Genomic DNA, 20,687 nt, shown 5'->3' on the forward strand with positions numbered 1-20,687 from the left:
TTGCTGCTTCAGGACCTGGAATACTTGCTGTGGTAAATGGAACCATGAATTCTGCTGTCTACCAAAACATCCTAAAGGAGAATATCCGGCCATCTGTTCGTGACCTCAAGCTGAAGCTCACTTGGGTTATGCTGCAGGACAATGATCCAAAACAAACCAGCAAGTCCACCTCTGAATGATTTAAGAAAAACAAAATTAAGACTTTGGAGTGGCCTAGTCAAAGTCCTGACCTTAATCTGATTGAGATGCGGCTCATGCTCAGAAACCCTACAATGTGGCTGAATTACAACAAGTTTGCAAAGATGAGTGGCCAAAATTCCTCCAGAGCGCTGTAAAAGACTCATTGCCAGTTATCACAAACGCTTGATTGCAGTTGTTGCTGCTAAGGGCGGCTCAACCAGTTATTAGGTTTAGGGGGCAATCACTTTTTCACACAGGGCCCTGTAGGTTTGGATTTCTTTTTCCCTTAATAATAAAGACCTTCATTTAAAAACTGCATTTTGCTTTTACTTGTGTTATCTTTTGTATAATATTTAAATTTGTTTTGTGATCTGAAACATTTAAGTGTGAAAACATGGAAAAGAATAAGAAATCAGAAAGGGGGCAAACCCCTTTTCACACCACTGTATATGTGATTTGGCAGGGGTTGATCTTACTGACAGATTCTCTTTAACATTGTGCTGGGACTTTTGGTTTCGAGAGGGTCAGAGAAAATAAGTGACCGGCGACGCTGGACTTTTTTCAGACCACCTTTATGCATACAGCCACAATTTGATGTGCTGTATTTACTAAGGCGTTGATCGGGCGTCCTGGATTTTGTGCGTAACAGAGGCGTGAAATCTACGGTGGATGTTTTCGAACAGATTCATAAAAATTGTGATTGATCCTGGTGACTTATAATGACGTCCACCGGTTTTCTTTCCAAGACAGGAAATCCAAAAACTTTTTTTCTCTACACATCTGTGAATTTTCGTGTTGTCTTTCCCCATTTGTGGTACAGATTTAGTGGTGGCCTACGTGATGCAATGCTTTATCGGGTTTTCTCTTCCTCTGCTGGGACCAGCAGTAGTTACACAGAAGAGAAAGTCACATGTCTCTGCTTTCATTGTGGCGGTCTCTGTACTGACATCCGTTTCGGCAGAAACCACGGGTGTGTACAGCCCTCGCTGTGAGTGACACTGGCATCTTGGCGTCATCTCTGCTCGGCGAGGACTTCTCGGCACGGCACATAGCAGCAGTCCTTTTCTAATGGTCTGTACCTTTCAGGATGTCCTAAGCTACAGAGAAGAAGCGGAGAACATTATGACGGCATTCACCTCTGCAGCGACCATGCCGGAAACTTGTAAGTGTGAATTTCCTTTCCTCTTAATCATACATACATGCCGACATTAGCTTATGATTACCAGACTCCTTCTTCGTAATTAATAGTATTGGTGGGGTGTCCATGTGCCGCGAGTCCTACGGACTGTGGTGGTCTTCAGATCAGTCTGCTCTTCTGGCTTCACTAAGGAGAGATGAAGGAAGACCACCGGAACAGATTACAGTCTGTGGCTCGTCTTCTTCTCTACCGGATGTAGAAACCCGAGCCCCGAGAACATGGCACCTTTATAATGAATCTTGATAGATCTGCTAGCAATGCTACATCTGCTTGTGTAGGAGATAAATTTTTAAGCAAAATTTTAGGATGTATTGGTCATGTGTTGCTGATTTTAGTCAAAGTCAATTCACGTGAAATCTAAAAACAAATTTTTTAGACCTTACACCTTAAAATGTATACTATTCGGTACCATTTATTTTATTTTTTTTTATTATGGGACCCTATTGTCAGAGTATGCCACTGTATATCATGCTGTAGTCTTTCGGCACAGACATGCACTTGGACCTCCTCCCCATACCTCCTCATAAACTACTGACTGAACCTTAGCTCGCAGCCTGCACTCTCTATTCACATTAATATTTTACAGAGTAGAAGACGACACAAATTTCTGCAGACGTTTACTTATTTCCCCTAATAAAGTTATAGCTAAATATTTTACCAAACAAAAGGTGCTTTCTGTGTGTTTGTCACTAAATGGTTTCTCCTTAATGGTAGTTTAATACAGTCCTGTGATTACAGCAGCATCGGCACACATTCATATTGTGAGTAACAAGCTTGTAGGAACAGTGCTTATAACTAAATAGACCATGACTTGCAGACAATGATGTCTTGTCAATATATTGGGAAGCAAAAGTCTGTAACACAAGCGTCTGAGATTTGAAAGGAAAGGCTCCAAGATGCTTCTTATACTTGAGTATGTATTTGTGTTTCACTGGAGGTGCAGTGCTTTCTTGTGTCTGTAAGTGGAACGTGGTAGTTTAACACAGTCCTGTGATTACAGCAGCATCGGCACAATTTCCTTTCATATTGTGAGCAGCAAGCTTGTAGGAACAGTGGCTATAACTTAGTAGTTGAAGGGAAAGGCTCCATAAAAGTACTTGAAGTACATGAGAATAGTAGAATACATTTTTGTTACTGAACACTTTAATTTAAAGGGGTTGTGCTGAGATTGTAAGTAATCCCTTAACCACAGAATAAGGGATAATTTACTGATCAATGGGGTCCGACCAGTGGATCCTCCAGTGATTCCAAGAATAAATGGAGCCAAGATGGTACATGAACACCGCTGCCTCATTCGTTTTTAATGAGACTCCTGGAGAAAGCAGATGTCAGCGTGGCTATGTTTGGCAGTCGCATAGCCCATTAATGGAGCAGAGGTATTCCTGCTCTTTCTTCTCTACACCATTCAGAAGAGGAGAGTCCCTTTTGTAGGATCAGTATGGGTCGTAGTAGTCAGACCCCATTGATAAGTAAGTTATTCCCTATTTTATTGATGAGTAATAATGGAAACAATAGATGATTCCCGTTTCTTCATTTGTCATTTTTCTTGACTTGCGATGTATGTTGGACCATTATCGCAACTTCTGTGACCACCCATATAGCACACTTATTGCATATGTGACCCTCCCGCACATAATGGTTCATTATTAATTCACCATCCCCCATGAAGACAACATATAGTGTAAAATTAGTGAGCTGTATTCTGTAAAATTAATTTCCTAAAATTCTATGGATTCCCATGTGACTGAAGGCTTACTCAACAGTCACATGGTGGATGGTGTTTTTTTTTTTTTTTTGCTTTTTTTTTGTGTACATTGTTGCTCACTGCGGAGTTTCCCTTTTAAGTGCATAATTCCTATCATTAGCCGTGACATTTCATACAGATGTGGTGTTATATGAGAAATGTTATATGTGATCCACGCTTCCCCAAGTAATAGAATAAATACCGCAGTCATTACCCAGCGCGCGTTGTGGTGTAGGGCGTGCTCCACCCCTGTAAATCCATAGTTTACAACCTGCTGTAGAAATACCACAGTAAATGTCTGCACATTCATGAGAAGACGATGTGTATGGGCTCGTTACGGTATATATCTCACAGGAATCTGTAATGTGTGTGTCATTTACATTAGCCGTGTCCTCGTGTAATTAGGACACCAGTAATTTACCAAAATTGCAGGAGATGTCTGGCAATCACAGGGGATTTTTTTCCATCAATACCAATATATGACCTGACTAATGTCCACTTCCTGTAGGTAGGGTCTGAGGTTTCTGTCCACTGTCACTTTTGTTAAAGGAGCTCAGACACATCAGATAACTAGTGACTTGTTGATCAGAGAGCAATCTTTCCGTAACCCCTTATACACATGGATGCTGTGACTGCTTATCTCCTGGGAGGACAAAGGGAGTGGATATTTAATAAACTGTCTACTCTTCTCTTCTCTACTCTTATTGTTTTTAAATCATTTTTTTTTTTGTTACATGTATTTTTTTTATTTAGCATAATTTTTTTTTCTTTTCATTAACTTTATTTAAAAAAAAAAACAATTAGTAATCTTGCAATTTTCACACTGGGATTTTTTAGATTTCTATACTTGCTATCTTTTTTGGAAGAGTTTACAGCAGTTTCCTTATCATCAGAGGCAGGATTACAATGATGACCGATAACACCTGTATAAGCACGCCAATCACAATAGGTGATGGCACAGCTGACCTCCTCCCTCTCCCTGCACAGTGACCTTTGCACACATTCAATAGATGCTTCAATAGAGGCGGGATCTGTTCATTGTGGCTAATGTACATGTTATGTTTCCTAAGATAGGAAGAATGGGTATAAAAAAAAAAAGCTCAAGTGGCCAGTGTGAAAAATGCAAGATAAAACATTGACAAAAATAATTTAAAAAAAAAAACATTTTACATAGCCTATAGATTAAATTAGACTTTTATTTTCTGATCATGGCTTCCCTTTAAGTGTAGTTTAGTGGGAATTCTTGCACATGTTATTGACCCCTTAGCCTCTGCTTGTGGTGATGCTAAAAAGTGAGAGCATTATGGTAACTGAGAGTCCTACTTCACTTATCGAAGGCCAGGGTGCTGCATCCTTGGCATGTAACATGCTTAAAGGGGTTGTCTATTTTAGAAAAACAACCCGGCCTCGCCTTCTACAAATGGAGCAGAGTCATGCTTTGTAGTATTCGGCTGCCACAAGATGTAATAACAACTGATCGGTGGGGATGCTGGGGGTCAGAACCCCACCAATCAGATATTGATGGATAGGTCTTCAATATCATATGATCAGACAACCCCTGTAAATGAACACAGTGCGGTCCTCACGCCTTTTGAGGATTGACCACAGGTTCTCAATGGGATTGAGATCTGGGAAGTTTCCTGGCCATGGACCTAAAATGTCACTGTTTTGATTACCGGCCACTTAGTTATCTCTTTTGCCTTGTGACATGTTCTCCATCATGCTGGAAATTTTGGCTCCATGACCAGGAAACTCCCCAGATCTCATTCCCATGGGTAATCTATGGTCAATCCTCAAAAAGCAGGAGGACAAACAAAACCACAGACATTGTGATAAACTCCAGGTACCGATTAGACAAAAATGGGCCATCAGTCAGGATTTGGCCCAGAAGCCAATATCCAACTGCGATGGTGAAGTGCAGAAGTCTGGAAAAAATAAAGGTTTAATGCTGTTATTATTGAGTCTTTGCATAAACTTGATGTATTTGTCCATAAAAGTGTAAAAACTTATGAAATGTTGATAATTGTAACCATAGAAGACGAAAAGATCTAAAAACACAGAAGTGGCAAACTTTGTGACATCCAAAATTTGTGTCAAAACTTTTGGCCACGATTGTATGGTCAAGGGACATTTGTAACACTAGGAATTGGTCAACACTTTTAGGAACTATGGTTGTAAACTAAATGCATCATTTTCGCTGGGGGGGGGGGTCCTTTTTAGGCTGGAAGTTTGTGAACCCTTTTTTTTAATTTTTTTTAATGTTTTTTGCTCTTTTAACCTGATTGAGCGAGATCTGTAAATGTGCAGCCCTTGCTCCCTGTGTCATTGTAAGTTTATGGCTCGGGATTAAAGCTCCTGCAAACTTATCAGGAGCATGTCCGGTCCACGGCAATCACAGCCAGCCGGGGACACTGGTGAGAAGACAGAAGTGGTTTATTACCGCATCTGTCTTCTCTTTTGCCAGATGAATAGCGCTGCAGAGCAATGCCAATCAGGCTGTGGAGTCAGTAACCAAACCTCTGACCCCTCAATTTCCATGACACCGACTCCTACTCCCTCATACATGGCTCATGTTTAAGTGATAAATTTACTGTAGCACAGATTCATCTCAGCTAAAAGTCTAGAGCCTTAGTTCAGAAATAGGACAGACATTTATAGGACATTTCATAACTTTCCCAAATTCTTATGAAAAAATATTCCCCACAAACTGCATTGAACTACTGTACCTAATTTATTATTTTAGGAGTCTGAGTCGGTCCATTTTATACCGACTCCGACTCCGATTCCGACTCCACCAAAATGGACACCAACTCCAACTCCACAGCCCTGATGCCAATGTCTACCTAGCCTAAGAAAACTGCTGTTTCCTAGCAGACCCGAATTAGCTCTGCCATTGACTTCTGTCAATGTATTGGATGTTAGACGTAAGACGGGGATCTTCTGTGTCTCTCCATCAACGTAGCTGAAGATACAATTCTTCCCTTAAGGGGATTGTGTCAACATCTATTTTTTCAGGAGCGCACTGCTCCCCGGCCTTGTGGCTTCCTGCTTGCAGTGGTGGTGGTGTGCTCCTGAATAATTGACCGCTCCTTTGATGGTGCAGAGGAAGCTTTGCCCCTGCACCATCAGAGGAGCGCATGGATAATTAAACTAGCCATGGCACTCTATAACTAACCTTGTGCTCCTAGCTTAGGAAGCCGACCTTTGCTGATAGACTGCAGAAGTGGCCGGTAACCTTGGTAATGAGCAGTAAGCTAAAAAATTAAAAATCCCTCCACTCTTGAGAACATAGAGAATTTTTAATAAAATGTTGCTGGTTTTAAAAAAACTTTAATTTTTCCCTTTTATGATTAACTGTTCATTGATTTCTATCAGTATTACTGGCTAATACACGTCCGTACCAGGAATGGCTAACTCCCCCTTAATCTTATCGTAGCTTCCAACCACGAGACGGGTGTAGAAGACGAGGGATTGCTGTTCTCCGATACGGGTTTCTGGACCAAATTGTTAATAGAGGATGATAATTTTGAGCAGAAGAATCCACCTTCTCCTTCATCTATGGACCATACGCTTCTTCCTCCATCCGAAGAGACCAGAGAAGAACTTGTGCTCTTGCATGATGGAGACATGCTAATAGAGGACCATGAGAAAGAGGGCGCTCATCTGCTATGCCAGGGCTGCCAAGGCAAGGAACATGTGGGCAGTAGATTTCCATCTCAGGGTGAAACACAAGAAATGGATTGTAAACCTCTGCTAGATATTCCAGAAATTGTGATCGAATTATCTGATGATGTGTCCACAGATCTGGAGACTTCTGGGTAAGTTCACAATGGAAGTGATGGCGAAACTAAAGGTTGCTCATACAACTTCATAAGTTGGCAAATGGCTATTCTTCATAACCCCCCATGAACATGCACCATCGATGCATGTGTCTTCAAGCCATTGTACCTGGAAGCAGCTTATCTCCCGTAGACTTGACTCGACATGGACAATTAATCCATGTATGAAATCCAGGTAAAACATTAGAAAATCTCTACATACCTACATGTAAACACTAACTTGTTTTTTTCTTTTGGTTTGCAGCTCCGAGGATGTGACGTATGTGGAGGCCATAGCCAGGACTCAGGATGTGGAGGCCGCCCGATGCTTAGCATTGAAATTATTCCAGCTGGACGGTTTTGAAAAATCTCAGGTCGCTCCCTACCTGCAGAAAAAGTAAGAGAAAGTCTCACAACGCATCCATAGACTACAATTCAGGCAATTCTTATCATGTCAGACAAACCCTTCCTGTATATATTGTCCCTATTTAGAGCTGGTTTTGGGGAAGCTGCTTATGAGTCCTTAGTGGTTTTGGCAGGAGAACGTACTCTTTGTGCAGCAAACACCATAAATGGTTCTTATATGGTCGGACGAGCAAGGACCTCCCCAGCGAGACAGCAGCGCTCCATTGTGACTGGTAGCAGAGGACCCCAAGCATGACAGTCCTATCTATGTGCTCTAAGCTCTTTGTAATGAGTTGTAGAGCAAAAATACAGATCCCATTTCTGTTGTGCCAGATGAACACTTCCTATGATCAGGACTAGTCACTTCAGTAATGTAACTGGTAGCCACAGTTATGCCATTATTAATTCTCATCACATGTATGAGCACCTTTAATACTCTCTGTCCTCGGCTCCCCAGCACTGCTCCGGTGCCAAGAGTTTTGGCTGCAGTGTGCAGTGGTGATGTCACATGGTCAACGCGCATCAGCACTGCAGCCAATCACCGAGCTCGGCAGCTCGTGCTGTTTACATCAGCAGAGCCAATGAGTTTAATGATTGGCTGCAGCAGTGATGTGAGGTGTCGACTTGACATCACCGCTGCAGCCAAAACACTGAGACCGGAGCAGCAGACGAGACCCGCTACTGGTCCTGGGGAGGATAAGGACCTGGTCTGTTATGGCGCTTATACATAAAGCACTAATTACACTACAGGCGGGAGAGAAGTGGTAATAATCCCATGTGCCTCCTTCTCATAAAGTGACTGTCGGAGGCTTTCATTAGGTGGATTATCTCCCCCTAGGCCTGTGTGTAGTGACGTAGAGAAGGAGACATAAGTGAGCAAGGTGTAATAACACGTACAATAAGAAAATTGTCTTATTTCTGTTCAGCAATGACTTCAGCGCCCTGGTGGCTGAGGAATACCTTGCACTTTTCGACTTCACAGGGAAAAGCCTGGATGTGGCTCTCAGGTGAGACACGATTTTATTTCATTTTGCAATGAAAAATTTTGATATTTAGTTTTTTGATTTTACTGTTAAGGAGGTTTGGATGGTGCCATAGATTTATACATACGGTCATAGAAAACAATAGATCCACTCATTCTTCACCCGCACGCTGAGCCTTCCTGCCTCCCATAGACACTGAGTGTAAACGCTGAACCCGAGGTTGCCATTTCCGTAGCTCTTAAGAAGGCGACAGTCGCATAATTTTTCCATGAGTCCAGTTTCCCTGTTGCATCTCTTTTATTTATTTATTTATTTATTTTACTTCTATAGCGCCATTCATTCCACAGCACTTTACGTTCATTTTCAGCACTGTCCCCATTGGGGCTCACAATCTAAATTCCCTATCAGTATGTCTTTGGAGTGTGGGAGACCCCGGAGGAAACCCACGCAAACACGGGGAGAACATACATACTCCTTGCAGATGTTGTCCTTGGTGGGATTTGAATCCAGGACCCTATCGCTTCAAGGCTGCAGTACTAACCACTGAGCCACCGTGCTGTGCTATCAGAAAGTATTTGCACATGCGCTGAATGGTCTCGGATCCTGCGTAGGAGAGGAAGCCACTGGTTAAGCTTTTTGCATGGACCAATGATTAGTACATTTGTAGGTTGTGTATCTCTGTACATTCCCTCCCTTTAGACATGAGGGTCACACCAGTTTCGACTTTTTAGGTCTCTGCTGCAAGAACTGGTACTGACTGGGGAAACGCAGGAGCGAGAGCGGGTCCTCTTCCACTTCTCCAAACGCTTCCACAACTGCAACCCTAAGGATTTTCGATCCGCAGGTGAGTGATCCTGATGTGTGGATCATATATCATATCGTGGTCTGTTCATTCGTGATCTGTGGTCAGACCGAAGCCCAGCTCACCAAATGTCATTGTATTTCAGATGCTGTTCATACCATGACCTGTGCCCTCATGCTGCTCAATTCAGACCTACACGGACAGGTAACCTGTGAGTGACACTGACCTGCCTGTATCACCTGTCTATTAGATCTCTGTGGTTGTAATCGTAATTATCTATGCAGAAAACACAAAAAAAGGCCACACTGCCCAGTACCGATGTGATGGAGACATCACAGGTGCAAAATGCTGATGACCACCCACTCACCCACCTATCATACATGAGGGGGTGTAATCTCAGTGGTATAAGTGCACATGGATAAGGCTTCCGTAAGGTGACACATACGTGTAGTGCACCATGCCATCTTGGTGTCTATACTATTAGATTTGGCAGCATGCCCAGCATCATGTAAGTACACCCCAAGTATCTATGCAACATTGATCCATTTTTCATGTGCTTGTAGGCTGAATTCATAGAATCATAGAATGTTAAATTTGGAAGGGACCTCCAGGGTCATCTGGTCCAACCCCTGCTCAATGCTGGATTCACTAAACCATCTCAGACAGATGTCTGTTCACATGTAACAGTAGTTATATCCGGCCAGTTGCCTTCTGCCGGTTACAACTGATGCCAGAATTATACACTATGTGCAGATGTGTAGCGTCCTAGAAGTTGGTTAGGACTTGCCCTACCCCAATATCAGATCGGTGGAGGTCTGACACCTTGCTTGGTGGCTGGATGTGCACAGTGTACAGAGCTGGGAAATGGCTCCGTACATAGTGTAGTGGCTCAGATGCCAATAACACCATGTACGGGGCTGTGCGCTAAATTGTGTACATCCAGCCCCCACAAAAGCTGCAGGTAGGTGAAGGTCATCAATATCTAAGCCCTGGAAACCCTCTGGTTCTGCTAAGAAAGGCATCCTACTGCAAAAGAGATGATCCTATACATCTAAGAAACTATGGGACCAGTCGTGTCAGGAGTTCCCTTCTGACGTTTTTGTTCTATACAAGAGGAAGGTAAGACTGGTCCCCGGATTTACAGTATTGTGCAATTTTTCCTAACCTGCCTAAGAATACACATTCAAGAATAGAAGCGTTAATGATTTATTTTTATTAACAAAATTCAAAGTGAATGAACAAAAGCAAAATGAAATCAGATCAATATTTGGTGTGACTGCACTTTATCTTCAAAAGAACTAAAGCCTCAGTTCTTCTAGGTACATGTACTTGTTCACAGCTGTTGAAGAAATTCAGCAAAGAGGTTGTTTCAAACATCTTGGAGAACTAACCACAGATCTTCCACTTGTGTAAATCCTTCTGTCTCTTCATATAATCCCAGACAGACTGGATGATGTTGAGATTAGGACTCTGTGGGGCCGGATCATTACCTCCAGGACTCCTAGTTCTTTACACTGAAGATCGTTCTTAATGACATTGTATGTTTGAGGTCGTTGTCTGGCTGCAGAATATATTTGGAACCAATCAGACGCCTCCCTGATGGTATTACATGATGGATAAATGTCTGCCTGTATATCTCAGCATTGAGGACAACATTAATCCTGACCAATTCTTCAACTTCATTGGCTGAAATTCAGCCCCAAACTTGCCATGCCTCCACCATGCTTCACTGTTTCTTCAGACACTCGTTATTGTGACTCTCTGCAACTCTTTAGCAACAAACTGCCTTCTGTTACAGCCAAATATTTCATATACTCATCAGTCCAGAGCACCTGCTGCAATTTTTCTGCACTCCAGGTCCTATGATTTTGGGCACAGGTGAATTGCTTGGCCCTGTTTTCATGTGGAAGGTTTGCATTTTTGGCTGCAATTCTTCCATAAAGACCACTTGTGGCCTGACTTCTCCAGACAGTAGATGGGTGTAGCTGGGTCGCACTGGTTCTGGCCCGTTCTGAGCAGATGGCACTGCTGGATATCTTCTTATTTTGAAGGAAAGTAAACATGATGTGTCTTTCACCTGCTCAACTAAGTTGTCTTGGCCAACCAAAGAATATACAATCTTCAATGTTGCCCATTTCTTGGTGCTTCTTCAAAAGAGCATCCACAGCACATCTTGGTAACCGTTTGCCTTGGAAGAGACCTTGCTGATGCAGTATAACTACCTTGTGTTTTGTTGCTTTACTCAGTCTTACCATGGTGTATGACCTGTGACATGAGAAACTGTCTTCCACAACCTCACTTTTTGTAGCAGAGTTCAGCTGTTCTTCACCCAGTTTTAAGCCTCCTACACAGCTGTTTTTGTTTCAATTAATGACAACCTACATGTGAAAATGATAATAATTATCACCGGTTAGGTGTAATCGGTTACTTTTATACCCGACTATAATTGTACAAATTCCCTGACTTTGTATAAGTGTAGCTAGAAGAATTGAGACTGTTTTGAAGGGAAAGGGCGGTCACGCCAAATATTGATTTTATTTCGATTTCTCTTTTGTGTATTCACTTAGCATTTTCTTAAATGACAAAAATAAATGATTAACACTTCTGTACTTGAAGGCATTCTTATTTTGCAGCATTTTTTACACACCTGCCTTAAATTTTTGCAAAGCACTATGTGTGTACCAGCTTTTAGAGTACAAACAAAGTGCAGAATAAAAATGAAATTTGTCCTTTTTAAGTATGTAATCGCTTCCCTCCGAGCGCTCAGAAGACACAATGGTGTGTGACACGGGTTGCAGAAAGATTGCAGGATGACCATAATGCAACCCAATATTCTTCTATTGAAAAAAAGTCACAGGCGACTTTATGGCTGTGCAAAAGCAGTCGGCATCAGTTATTGGTGTCATAAGTTGTGCAGAAAAACTACATAAAATGGAGAAAACGTGTGGCTTACCAGAGGTTAATATGGGAATGGCCGCCCTAGCAGGAATCTGTACACTGATCAAATCAATGATTGCATCTTATCTCAACTCATGGGAAAATATATCCTGTATGTTTTATCTTTACCTTCTTAAAGGGAACCTGTACGATTGCAGTCAGCGATGCCGCGGCATTTCAGAGTAAAACGTACCTGGCTGCAAAGAATTTAGTAACATGTTGACTTTATGTGACCTAACACTTTGGTATTGGATTGTCTGAGAATTTGACATTGCTGGTCTTTTGATTTTGGGTAGTGTGACTGCTTGCACATCCACGATCTGCTGATTGAAGGGGCCACAGCTCTCCAGCGAGTGCCGCCACCTTGTCTGTAAGGTGCAGGGCTGCACAATAAGCTGTGGTGGTGCTCGGCATTACTGTTCACTTCCATTCACTTCAATGGTGCTGAGCTGCAATTAGCCTCAAAGTGTACGGAGCTGTGCCTGGTACACAAGGAAGAAGGCAAGACGCTCATGGTACCACCACGGCCTCTTTAATCACCCGATCTCTAGGGGTGCCTGCAGTCAAACACCCACCAATCTGATATTAACGGTTTATCCTAAGGATCAATATCTTAATCTCAGAAAACCCCTTTAAAAATGTGACAATCTTTGCACAATATGACCCTCCACGTTGACCACCATCACATCCTTATCCACATTAGGTGGACAGTATAACGATACACCAGGCACTATGTTCTGATTTCTGACCATTCCTTTCTGCAGAATATCGGGAAGAGTATGACATTACAAGATTTCATTAATAACCTTGATGGGATGAACGATGGGACCAGTTTTCCTCGGGAGCTTCTGAAGGTAAAGGACTTTCTTTTTGTTACTGCAGTCATTTATATTATCTTTCCCACCAGTAAGAACGATCAACACCATAAAGGGCTCTGCTGAGTATGTTTATTTTAGTGAGAAGAAGGGAATATTCTGCCGCCAGATCCCTCGATCACATACACTTTAGATACGCGATGTGTCGACCAGCAGCTGTCTCGCCCCAGCTCCCCCATACACATGAGCGCTCTATCTGCCGAGCACTCCGGTGTTCTCTATTAGAGAGCTGCCGTCATACTTCTCTGGTGGTGCCTTATCTCAGGGAGAACTAAAGGATCGACAGTCCGCAATCAGACACACAAGATCCTTTTGTTTCTCTACAGTCATCTGTCAGGGGCCTATACACATTAGACTGTTGGCTTAACTCGTCAGTATCAGAGGCCGACGTGTATGGGGGGTCTTAGGACTCCCTCCTGTATCCAAACCCTTCAGCTTTACAAAACATCAGCTCAATATGGAGGTGTGATAGGGCAGCGCCGATGGGAACTGCTACAAATTCTACTATAGCCCATTGCTTACAGCAGTCTGTAGTCTGCACATGGGACGCAGACTATCTGTGATGTAAAGTGAAGATGAATTGGATAACCACAATCTTGCCCTACAGTTTTAATTGGTGGCTATCTCTAGATGCATTCACATCTGCATTATTGTGTCATTTATGCACTATATGACTCCATTTTCTTTTCTTGTAGGGCTTTTACAACTCGATCCGAACTGAGAAGTTGGAATGGGCAATGTGAGTAGACGGTAAAAAAAAAAAATTGACCATAGCCTCTTACCAATTTATTTCTAAGACTGTGGTGTTATATGCTTCACATAAGGACGCGCGTAAGGACACGTGTCCGTCTCTGCTCTGACTGTATTGTCTATTTGGATATTTAGACATATGAATATGGATATTTGGATATATGGACGTCCCAAGTCCAACAAATAAGAGCTGCTACTTGGTAGACCCAGTAATAGGGCATGTGGACATGAGATGATCTTTCAGGACAAGCCCTTATAAAGGGGGTTTGCCCAATCTAAAACATTCTATAAAATATCAGTAGATGACACCTAGTCCTTTATTGTGTACATATCAAGCTCTACTAGATCTGTAACTTACTAGATACATGTGGCCATGTCTGCTTTGAGGGCAAGGGACTGAATCCTTGGAATAGGTGAAAGTTCAATAAAAGGGGTTGTCGGGCCCTGGAGAAATGTATATACACACTGTCAGGATTCAGCTCCACTTGCCGATTCCAGCTGTCATCATGTAACCACAAATATGCAATTTGAATACTTGTAGTTACATGACGATGGGATTCTCTCATTTATATATTTTCCTTGCTTATATAGTACTATCATGTTCCACATCCCTGTACAGACATCATCATCACTGTCCCAATCTAAATTGTAGTGTTGGAGGAAACCCACGCAAACACGGGGAGAACATACAAACTCCTTGCAGATGTTGTCCTTGGTGGGATTTGAACCCAGGACCCCAGCGCTGCAAGGCTGCAGTGCTAACCACTGAGCCACCGTATTATCCCATCACCAACATAACAAATCATTATACAGAGATTGTCTCAGTGGGTAAAATAAGGAGTCACAGTTATCCACCTCGATTCCCTCGTTATCTCCTCCCTACAGACTGCTGTACACATCCGTGTTAGAATCATAGAATGGTAGAATTGGAAGGGACCTCCTGGGTCATCTGGTCCAACCCCCTGCTCAAAGCAGGATTCACTAAATCATCTCAGACAGATGTCTGTCCAGCCTCTGTTTGAAGACGTCCATTGAAGGGGAACTCACCACCTCTCGTGGCAGCCTGCTCCACTCATTAATCACCCTAACTGTCAAAAAGTTTTTTCTAATATCTAATCTGTGTCTCCTCCCATTTAGTTTCATCCCATTGCTTCTAGTCTTTCCTTGTGCAAATGAGAATAAAGATGATCCTTCTACAATGTGACAGCCCTTAACATATTTGTAGACAGCTATTAAGTCTCCTCTTAATAGTGTTTTTACCTTTCTCTCACCCTCTGGTTGCTAACCCGCTTATTGTTGTTGTTCAGGAGTGAAGAAAAACTAGCAAACCCTCTGCTCACAAGACAGGAGACCATTATGTCTATCCGGAAAAAGAGCAATCCTTTTCTGGACATACCCGCTCCCAACCCTGATGATCCGGTATACAAGCAAGGGATGCTCTGCCGGAAAGTACACGCTGATATTGATGGGAAGAAAAGTGAGTCCGCACCTTGTTGTATGTATAACTGCATCATCAGACACCCTCCTAAAGTAGTAGAATATGACTATGTACAGTACTGAGAAAAACTTATCAGGTGGGGAAAATATGCTGCAAACTAAGAATAATTTAAATAATAGAAATGTTAAAGGGGTTGTCCACCACTCGGACAACCCCTTCTCAATCCGAATCTTTACACCTTTTAAAATAATAGCATTTATACTCCCCTCCAGTGCCAGCTCCGTTCCAGCACTGTCGGCACTGGTTGTCCTGAGGATCACATTGTCATATCACACGATCCGCTTCACTCTCCCTGCCTTTCCATGTTTCACCACCGGAACGACGCCGGCACCGCAGCGAGTATGAGTGTTATTATTTTACTGGGGCACACATATGGATTGCGAAGGGGTCAACCCCTTTAATAGTTATATTTTTATCAATTAACAAAATGCAAACTGAATGTAGATAAGAGAAATCTAAATCCTATAAGTATTTGGTGTAACCGCACTTTGCCTTCAGAGCGGCATCACTTCTTCTAGGTACACTTGTACTTGCACATAGTTTTTGAAGGAACTCGGCAGGGAAGTTGTTCCAAACATCTTGGAGAATTAACCACAGATCTTCTGTGGATGTCACTACTACAAATCCTTCTGTCTCTTCATGTAATTTCAGACAGAGCCCTGATAATAATAATCTTTTTATTTATAAAGCACCAATATGTTCTGCAGCGCTTTACAATTCAGACAATTTACAAACATTATCATCACTGTCCCCATTGGGGCTCACAATCTACATTCCCTATCAGTATGTCTTTGGAGTTTCCGAGGAAACCGGATAACCAGGGGAAAACCCACGCAAACACGGGGAGAACATACAGATTCCTTGCAGATATTGTCCTTGGTGGGATCTCAACATCATCCAGTCTGTCTGGGATTACATGATGAGACAGAAGGATTTGTACAAGCGACATTCACAGAAGATCTGTGGTCAGTTCTCCAAGATGTTTTGTGCAACTTCCGTACAGTGTTCCTTCTAAAACAGGTGACCAGTGTACCTAGAAGAATTGATGGTCACCAAATATCAATATGATTTAGATTTCTCTTTTGTTCATTCACTTTGCATTTTGTTAATTGATAAAAATAAACTATTAACATTACTATTTGTCAAATCATTCTCACTTTGTAGCATTTTTTCCACACCTGCCTAAAACTTTTGCCCACTACTGTTTGTATAAAAAAGAAAAAAAAAAAAAACATTCAGCTACAGCTTAGTTTGTTCCTCTTCCTCTAGTGACATTGAACATAAATGGGTGTTTGTGGGGAACAAAATGGAACAAGAAGTTCAGCTCTTTTGTGTTTTCCCGCACAATCCCAGGCGGATCCAATGCACGGATTTCTTGGAGCACAAGATTGAATAACTTACAAAAAAAAATTATAGCAGCTAGTCATTTGCCTTGACTAAACCATACTCCTTTATTGCACCCTTTTAAGCCAAAAATAACAATTTATCTCGTTTTGTATGGCGACTACCAAGGTTTTTATAATGGTGAAATAAAGAAGAATACTTTTGACAAGGCAAAGAACTGGATGCCGGGGTTTGCTAGGGACTTAAATGAAGTGACTGTGTCTTCTACTGAGCGCCGTGCCCCGATCTTCTGAGAGTAACGTGCCCTTTAAGTTCTCCCAAGAATTCAGTTTCCCTATTCTTGTCTGAGTGAAGTAATGTAGTATCTAGTTCACAACGAAAATTATCCCTAAAGAGTAACTAAGTGTTTTAAGTGGATTTTTTTTATACATTTACTGTAGATCGGTAGAGGTCTGGGTCCTGACACCCCCTCCGATCGCTCAAGAAGGCTGAAAAGTGCAGCGCTAAGGAGGCAGGAGTGCAGCCCCGCTGCCTGAGTGACTTGGCTGAGTGGATTACATAATTCAGTAGAAAGTCATAGGCCGCTCTGTGTGCTCCTGCCTCCTAAGCTGCACACTTTTCAGTCATCTTCCAAGTGACTGGTGGGGGTCCCACTTCAGAGACCCCTATGATCTACTGACACTGATATATAGGCATTCAAATAAAGCGCCTACAAAATATAAAAGAAAACCGTGTAAACTTTTAGTTTCTCAACTTTTTCTGAATCTCGTTTTTCCCCAGTAAAATAATAACTCCTATACTCACCTCTGGTGCCGCACAGTTCCAGCAGTGTCGGCACTGACTCTCCTGCAGGGACCATGTGACATTATGTCACGCAATCCCTTCAGCCAATCAGCACTGGCTTCCCCTCTTTTGGACAAATCAGACATCCGGAGTAAATGAGAGCGCAGCCTTGGCTCTCACTAATTTCCGATGTCAGTTACGTCAGAAGGTGGGGAGAGTGAAGCCAGTGCTGATCGGCTGCAGGGATCGCATGACATAATAATGTCACACAAGCCCCGGGAGAGACAGTGCCAACACCGCTGGAATGAAGCCGGCACCAAAGGTGAGTATAGGAGTTATTATTTTACTGAGGGAAACATAGGGATTCAGAAAGTGTTGACCGAGTAGTGGACAACCCCTTTAAATGATTGGGCCTGAAATGAACACATTGCTCAGCAAAGGGCCCCTGTGACCCCAGAAAACTTACAGGTAGATTCTGTTCCCATTAATGTCCCGGCAAATGTTTTTCTTATCTATATAGATAATATCAGCACTTACAACCATCAGATATTCCTAGTGTAGCGTTGAATTTGGTAGTTTTTATGCACTTTTATGACTTTATCAGGTGCCATTTTTGTTCACCATTATCCTTTGCTCCTGCTCACATTACTGTCACGGCTTCTGTTATTAGCGCAGTCATGTCCGCTACACCAGATCTGTGTTCAAAGGGTTAATGACAAATCTTAAAAGGCCCCATTAACTTTGATAGGGATAATCGGGGGTCCCAGCATTATGAACAGCAACATTAGTCTTGTTTTTTATTATTTTGCTTACATCAGATTATGCATTGCCCCAAAACCTCAGTACATTTTCTGACATCGGTGCTGTCACCTAGAGTTATTTGTATCACACCTTGTAACGCTGGTTCTCCTATCATTACAGCTCCATGGGGAAAAAGAAGCTGGAAATCCTTTCACGCTGTATTAAAGGGGATGCTGATCTTTTTGTTAAAGGTGAGACTTCTACCAAAAAGGAAAAGGCATTGTCCTCTGTTTGCTGCATTGTGAAATATCAATCTTCACTGGTTTTGTATTTTGGTTAGGACTTGTAATTCAAGGAATAACTAAACTTTAAAAAATATATATATATCCACATATCAGAAGTTTTGAATGGTGAGGACCCTGACGGAGGGGCAGTGGGGCTCAGCAGACTCTTGAAGCACCGATGGACTTTCTGTGAGTCCATACTTATTCTACATGCACTTTCTGGAACTTCTGAGAGTTTCTGCTCCTCTGTTTCAGTGATTGGTAAGACGCTCAGGAACAGGAATGCCATCAATCAAAACTTCTGACATTTCAAAAGTTTTTGAAAAAGTTTAATCACACTTTAAAGTGATCCCTTCAGTTATAGATACAGTCATGGCTGAAAGTGTTGGCACCCTTGAAATTATTCTAGATAAGGAAGTATTTCTCCCAGAAAATTATTGCAATTACGCACGTTTTGTTATACACATGTTTATTTCCTTTTTGTGTATTGGGACAACACAAATAAAACAGAGTAAAAAAGGCAAATTGGACATAATGTCACACTAAACCCCAAAAATAGCCTGGACAGAATTATTTGGTTGCACACCCTATTGTAATCAATAACTGCAATCAATCGCTTTCTATAACCATCAACAAGCTTCTTACACCTCTCTACGGGAATTTTGGACCACTCTTCTTTTGAAAACTGCTCCAGGTCTCTCATGTGTGAAGACGTCTTCTTACAACAGCAATTAAAAAATCTCTCCACAGGTGATCAATGGGATTTATATCTGGACTCATAGCTGACCACTTAAAAACTCTCCAGTGCTTTGTTTTCATCCATTTCTGGGGGCTTCTTGAAGTATGTTTGGGATCATTGTCCAGCTGAAAGACCCATGACCTAGGACGACACAAACCTAGCTTTCTGACACTGGGCACTACATTGCGACCCAAAATCCTTTTGTAATCTTCAGATTTCATGATGCCTTGCACACAGTCAAAACACCCAGTGCCAGAGGCAGCAAAACAACCTCAACAATCTTTGAACCTCCCTCATATTTGACTGTAGGTACTGTGTTCTTAGTTCATTCAGTTTTCGGTAAACCGTAGAATGATGTGATGTGCTTTACCAAAAAGCTCTATCTTGGTCTCATCTGTCCACAAGATGCTCTCCCAGAAGGATATTGGCTTACTCACTAACATTTTGGCAAACTGCAGTCTAGCTTTTTTATGTCTGTGTGTCAGCAGTGGGGTTTTCTGGGTCTCTTTCCATAGCGTTTCAATTCATTCAAATATTGACGGATAGTTCGCACTGACACTGATGCACCCTGAACCTGCAGGACAGCTTGAATTTCTTTAGAACTTGATTGGGGCTGATTATCCACCATCTGGACTATCCTGCATTGCAACCTTTGATGAGTTTTTCTCTGCCCAGGGAGATTAGCTACATAGTCATGGGTTGTAAACTGCCTAATTATGTTGCGCGCCGTGGACAAAGGAACATCAAGCGCTCTGGAGATGGACTTGTAACCTGGAGATTGTTGATATTGTTCAACAATTTTGGATCTCAAGTCCTCAGACAGTTCTCTTTTCCTCTTTCTGTTCTCCATGCTTATTGTAGCACACTCAGACACAATGCAAAGATTGAGTAAACTTCTCCCCTTTTTATCTGGTTTCAGGTGTGATTTTCGTATTGTCCACACCTGTTACTTGCCACAGGTGAGTTTGAACGAGCATCAGATGCTTGAAACAAAGTTGTTTACCCACAATTTTGGAAAGGTGCCAATAATTTTGGCCTGTCCATTTTTGGAGTTTTATATGAAATTGTCCAATTTGCCTTTTTTTTTCCCTCTGTTTCTTTTTTGTGTTGATCCAATACACACAAAGAAAATAAACATGTGTATAACAAAACATGTATAATCGCAATCATTTTATGGCTGAAATACTTCATTTTCTGGAACAATTTCAAAGGTGCCAACACTTTCGGCTATGACTGTATATAAAAAGCATACGGTTTTTGATAGAAATGCTGTGCTGCTCATCAGTAACTAACACAAAGGGGCTGCAGGGGCGGACTGTGAAATTTCTTCTTATAGTTCTAAGATTTATCCTGGGTTTTATTTTTTGGAGAGGTCAATAAGCAAAAAAAAATAAAAAATTGTTGTATGTTACAAGAATGAATGAATTATCCTTGGTTACTCTTGTCTTTTGGGCAGGATGAGTACAGGTTGGACTTCCAGTCCCCGGAGGAGGTGATCAGTGCGCACCATTCTCTGGCTGAGAAAGCCAGCGAGTACACCAAGAGGCCGCACGTCTTTCGGCTGCAGACTGCTGACTGGCGGGTATTTCTTTTCCAGACTCAGTAA

General features: G+C 42.1%; 1 protein-coding gene across 6 annotated transcripts in view; it reads left to right on the forward strand.

Annotated features, from left to right (window-relative positions):
- The window catches only part of LOC141166786 (uncharacterized), a 72,023-nt gene that overhangs the window by 45,007 nt on the left and 6,329 nt on the right, over window positions 1-20,687 (forward strand). For all 6 annotated transcript variants that reach the window (XM_073653814.1, XM_073653815.1, XM_073653813.1 and 3 more), the window contains 11 exons: window positions 1,267-1,342; window positions 6,559-6,940; window positions 7,206-7,337; window positions 8,272-8,352; window positions 9,060-9,172; window positions 9,276-9,334; window positions 12,832-12,921; window positions 13,638-13,681; window positions 15,000-15,169; window positions 18,239-18,309; window positions 20,538-20,683. In XM_073653814.1, coding sequence (XP_073509915.1) covers window positions 1,267-1,342; window positions 6,559-6,940; window positions 7,206-7,337; window positions 8,272-8,352; window positions 9,060-9,172; window positions 9,276-9,334; window positions 12,832-12,921; window positions 13,638-13,681; window positions 15,000-15,169; window positions 18,239-18,309; window positions 20,538-20,683 — 1,364 coding nt within the window. The remainder of the gene's footprint in view (window positions 1-1,266; window positions 1,343-6,558; window positions 6,941-7,205; window positions 7,338-8,271; window positions 8,353-9,059; window positions 9,173-9,275; window positions 9,335-12,831; window positions 12,922-13,637; window positions 13,682-14,999; window positions 15,170-18,238; window positions 18,310-20,537; window positions 20,684-20,687) is intronic.

The sequence above is a fragment of the Phyllobates terribilis genome, unplaced genomic scaffold, assembly GCF_046119375.1.
Source record: "Phyllobates terribilis strain yellow unplaced genomic scaffold, ASM4611937v1 Scaffold_11__3_contigs__length_659146591, whole genome shotgun sequence".
NCBI classification, from domain to species: Eukaryota; Metazoa; Chordata; class Amphibia; order Anura; family Dendrobatidae; genus Phyllobates; species Phyllobates terribilis.